At 54.8% G+C, this 4,100-nt stretch overlaps 1 protein-coding gene across 1 annotated transcript; it reads left to right on the forward strand.

The window, feature by feature from the left end:
* Positions 1 to 3,586: 3,586 nt before the first annotated feature.
* Positions 3,587 to 4,094, forward strand: PSMG4 (proteasome assembly chaperone 4; the record flags this gene model as incomplete). Its single annotated transcript, XM_039698476.1, has 2 exons — positions 3,587 to 3,866; positions 3,981 to 4,094. Coding segments are annotated over exons 1-2 (291 nt in total), but the record flags the coding sequence as incomplete, so codon positions are not given.
* Positions 4,095 to 4,100: the final 6 nt, after the last annotated feature.

Consider the following 4,100-nt stretch of genomic DNA (forward strand, 5'->3'; position numbering starts at 1 on the left):
TGACAGCACACGTTTTTGAGCAGGGGGACAACAATCTACATCAGAGGATGGATCCAGCTGAGAAAAACGATTCAACGACAAAACAAACAAACAAACAAAAAAACAAACAAACCCCAAAAAAACCACCAACCAAACAAAAAACCACCAAACAAACAAACAAAAAAAAACCACCAAGGAAGTATTTTTTCCAGATCCTCAGGTGCCTTGGTGTAGAGGGAGAGAAAGAAGCCCCCTCAGCCATCAATGCCACTGATGGAAGTCTACATAAAATGAGCATCCAAGTCTCAAACAAAGAAGATCCCTGGAAGCCTGGGACTGCAGCACAGCTACTGCAGCAGCAGCCTGGTGTCATGGAGCCTTAGCAGAGCAGCTGGAAGGTTTTGCTTGGCTTTTTCAAGAGTCATTTACTCCTCAGCAGATAGATGACAAATCAAGAAAATTAGAACACCCTAGGCATCAACTGGAAGTTCACTGACACACACTAATGGTTACCTGCCTTCTCACATGTCAGATTCACTCTTTATTCATGCAGGAGCCAAAGAACAGAATGCATTTTGGAATCAGAAAAAATTGCTGCTCTCAGTGATATCCCAGTTCATAACTGTGCTTTAATGGATCTTGACTCCACAGTTACCAGGAAGAAGATTTACTCATCACTTAAAACTGGAGGGGAGATGATGATCAGTAAAAATCAAGGTTTAGGATCTAGTCACTCTTATGGACACTTTTGGAGAAGAACAAGGTAGATAGAAGCACCTACCTTTAAATCATACTTCCCAGAGCTTGGATCTCACCTGAGCAGGAATACACGCACATCCATATAAACAGGCAGTGCTTTTGCCAAGGTGTGTTTGCTTTATCATTATTTTTCTCTCCAGTGTGTCACTACAGCTGAGGCTCATTGCAGCCTCATACCTGACAAACAAGGCAGACCTATGGGTGCTGCTTTCAAGGCCATGGGAAAAAAAGATGAGTATTTTAAAAGAAATGCAAGAGGGTCCATACACATATAGAGTGCTTTCCCCTCTCATTTTGTAGGGATTATCATGACCTTGCAGTGCTGTAATAAAGAAATTCATTTCACACTTGATGGTCTGGTTCTGCACAGCTCTACTCACACACCTGCACTGCAAATAAAAATGCTTAACCAGCATTTTAGTCACTAGATGAATGTTTTCCCTTTTCTGAGCTCAAACAAGGATTTAGAACGATTTACAGAGAGCAGCTGTATTGCACAGAAAAGCATTGAATACACGGAACTGCTAACAAGCAGAGGAGCCCTGTAACTTACTTCTACAGGTCTGCAGGGGTTAGGATAAGGGAAGTTACAGACACTTTGGAGAAGACTCCTGGTGAGAAGAGGAAGAGATCACAGCGTGATGAAATAGGGGCAGTTCCCTGTAGGGAGAAGCAAGTCAGGAGACAGCCTTGGAAGCAACACCAGACATGGTGTTGACCTGACGTGGAAAGATCAGTGAAGAAAACTCTTACTTCAGTCCAGCAGATGACTTGAGCAAAGGTTCAGCACACAAGGAGGCCCGAACTTCTACTTTGTGGGAAGACACACTGAGCTAGAACTCTGTTAGAACAGATCCTCCACTAGGACTTCATTGCAGAAGCCAACTCTGACCCAGCAAAGCAAAGAAACTGGCTGTGCACACTTAGAGAAGGATTTGCCTGCATGAATAAATCTGTCTGCAAAGCTGTGCAATGCCTTACCTTTCACCTCCTTTCAAGTCAATGGAAACCAGGCAAGAGAGGTTCCTTCTCTCTCAAAAGAGAGACCTAAAGCAGCTCAGGTGAACTGTGCCCTAATATTTCCTCTTCTCTCCACTGATCAAGCAAGCCTGGGGCAAATTCCTCCATCACCTGCAGGTGTCTAACCACAGGAATCTCACCACCACCACCTGTGTGGCTTCCAGCAGACATTTTATTCTGTTCCTAGAATTTTATTCCTGCAATGCTCCTGGATGTTTTAGCTGGCAGGCCTGCCTACCCAGCTGCAGGGTGAACCTGCAGCTGCAGTAAGCAGAGTGCATGCAGCCAACACTCTCTCCCTTCCAAGGTGGCTTTTGTCACCTTTTTGCCTGTCTGTTTTCACAGCTGCCACAGGCGAAGTGTCAGTTTGCAACAGGCTGTGGGGACAGGTTTTTGAGCCCCAAGACAAGACCCAGCTTCTGCAGTTCCTCACCTTGTGGGAGGCCACCCCATGTTGAGGGAAGCAGCTGGGACTGGCTGTGGAGCGGGGGGCATGTGGGACCAGCACAGGCCTGATGCTGTTTCAGCAGTGAGGCAGGGGACAGACAGAGTGGGGGGCTGACACCATGCATCCCATAACACTTAGTGCAAGAAGCAAGCGACAAATGTAGGGCAGGGGAGGTGGCGTGCGACCCCCCCTCTCTCCAAGCTGATCCTGTGCCATGGGATGTCGGGGTATGGCAGCTGAGCCGGGCTTAGCTGCCTCCCGGGATTTAGTGTCAGTGCGCAGCATGGGCAGAAATTAGCAGGGCTGAGGATTTACTTATTTACTTTTGGCAGATGCCAGGAGAGCTGGAGTGGCTCAGGGAAGAAAAGTGATGAAGGGTTCCTGTCCCTCCACCCATTTCTTCAATGGGAAAACTAAATCTTACCATTTAGAAATGGAAATTTTGATTTCTAGCGGTATGTAGGAAACCAGAGGCAGAAGAAATGCTGATTAAAAAGCCAATCTGTACCCTTTACGTGCTTGTTCTTTGTGCAGCGATGATTGCCCTGCCGGTGGCGTGATACACGTTTCCAATTGTAAAGGGCTCACGGCCATCGCAGAGCCGACTATATTCCTATCAGCATCAGACGGTGCAGTTACTGAAAATCCTCTCCAGTAATAACCGACTTTGCTGTGCTGCGGCAGAAAGAGTGACGAGCACAGAATTCACACCCAAAGTAGGGCTTTTAATTATTCACGGCTCCATATTCTCCAGAGCTATGCAAACCCGAATCACTCGCTTTGTAGATCCCCACTGCCGAAAACCTCCACAGCTGAACGAAGCCAAGGTCGCTGTGACCTTCCTCCCCCTTCCCGAGGCTGCACAGCCCCACGCTGTCCCTTTCCCTCTCGCCTGAAGCCCGGGGCTCCTGCCGGGTGCCTCCCCGGAGCCATCGGTGTGCCAGCCGCGCACGGCCCGCAGGGGCTCACCTGCCCCCTGGTGGGCTTTCCCGTCCCTGCGGCTGTGCCCGCGTCCCGCTCCCAGCGCGGCCGGGCCCGGGGAGGTGGGAGCCGCGCACGGAGCGGGTGCGCTCCGGGGCTGTGCACGGGGGGTGCCTGCGCACCGCGGGGAGGCTGTGTCCTTTGGGATGGGATGGGAATAGTGGGAAACGGAGGGGGAGTGCAGCGGCCGGGGGGGGCGCAAGTTCAGGGGGCACGGAGGGGCGGCGCTCCCGGGGGCTGTACCCGGGCGCGCGTGTTCGTGCTGGGGATTCTGTGCGCGGACGGAGGGGAGGCTCGGGGAGGGGCGGGCAGCGGTGTGCGGATGTTCCCTGGGAACATCGCTGGGAGGGTGGGAAGCGTGCAGGCCTGGAACCGGAGGGCCGGTGCCGGAGGCGGAGCCCCGCGGCGGGGCGGGCCCGGCGGAGGGGCGGCCTCAGCCTCAGCCTGCGCCTGCCGCTCGGGCCTGGCGCGCTCGGGCCTGGCCGCGCCGGGAGAAGCGGCCATGGAGGCGGCGGCGGGCGGCGGAGCGGCGGGCGGCATCGCCCTGCACGACTTCAGCGGGCAGCTGGGCGAGCAGCGGGTGCACTTCCACGCCATGCGGCTGCGGGACTCGCTCTTCCTCTGGGTGGGCGCCGCGCCCGCCCTGGCCAGCCTGGCCGTCGCCATGTGCAGCCCCCGTGTGAGTGTCGCTGCCGCGTCCCGCCCGGGCCCCGCGGCGCTGGGGGGCGGCCCCGCCGCCGGCACCCCGCGCTGCCGGCACTAAGCCGGGCCCTGTGCTGTGCTCCGCTTGCAGGACAGCATCCCGGTGGCCGCCTCGCTCCTGGGGGACCCCTCGGACACCGCCTCCTCCTGCCTGGCGCAGCGCTTGGGTAGGTGCGGGGAGGCGCGTCCCGCCGGGAACGCGCGGGCCGGG

This window comes from Passer montanus, unplaced genomic scaffold (assembly GCF_014805655.1).
Source record: "Passer montanus isolate IOZ18808 unplaced genomic scaffold, ASM1480565v1 scaffold126, whole genome shotgun sequence".
NCBI classification, from domain to species: Eukaryota; Metazoa; Chordata; class Aves; order Passeriformes; family Passeridae; genus Passer; species Passer montanus.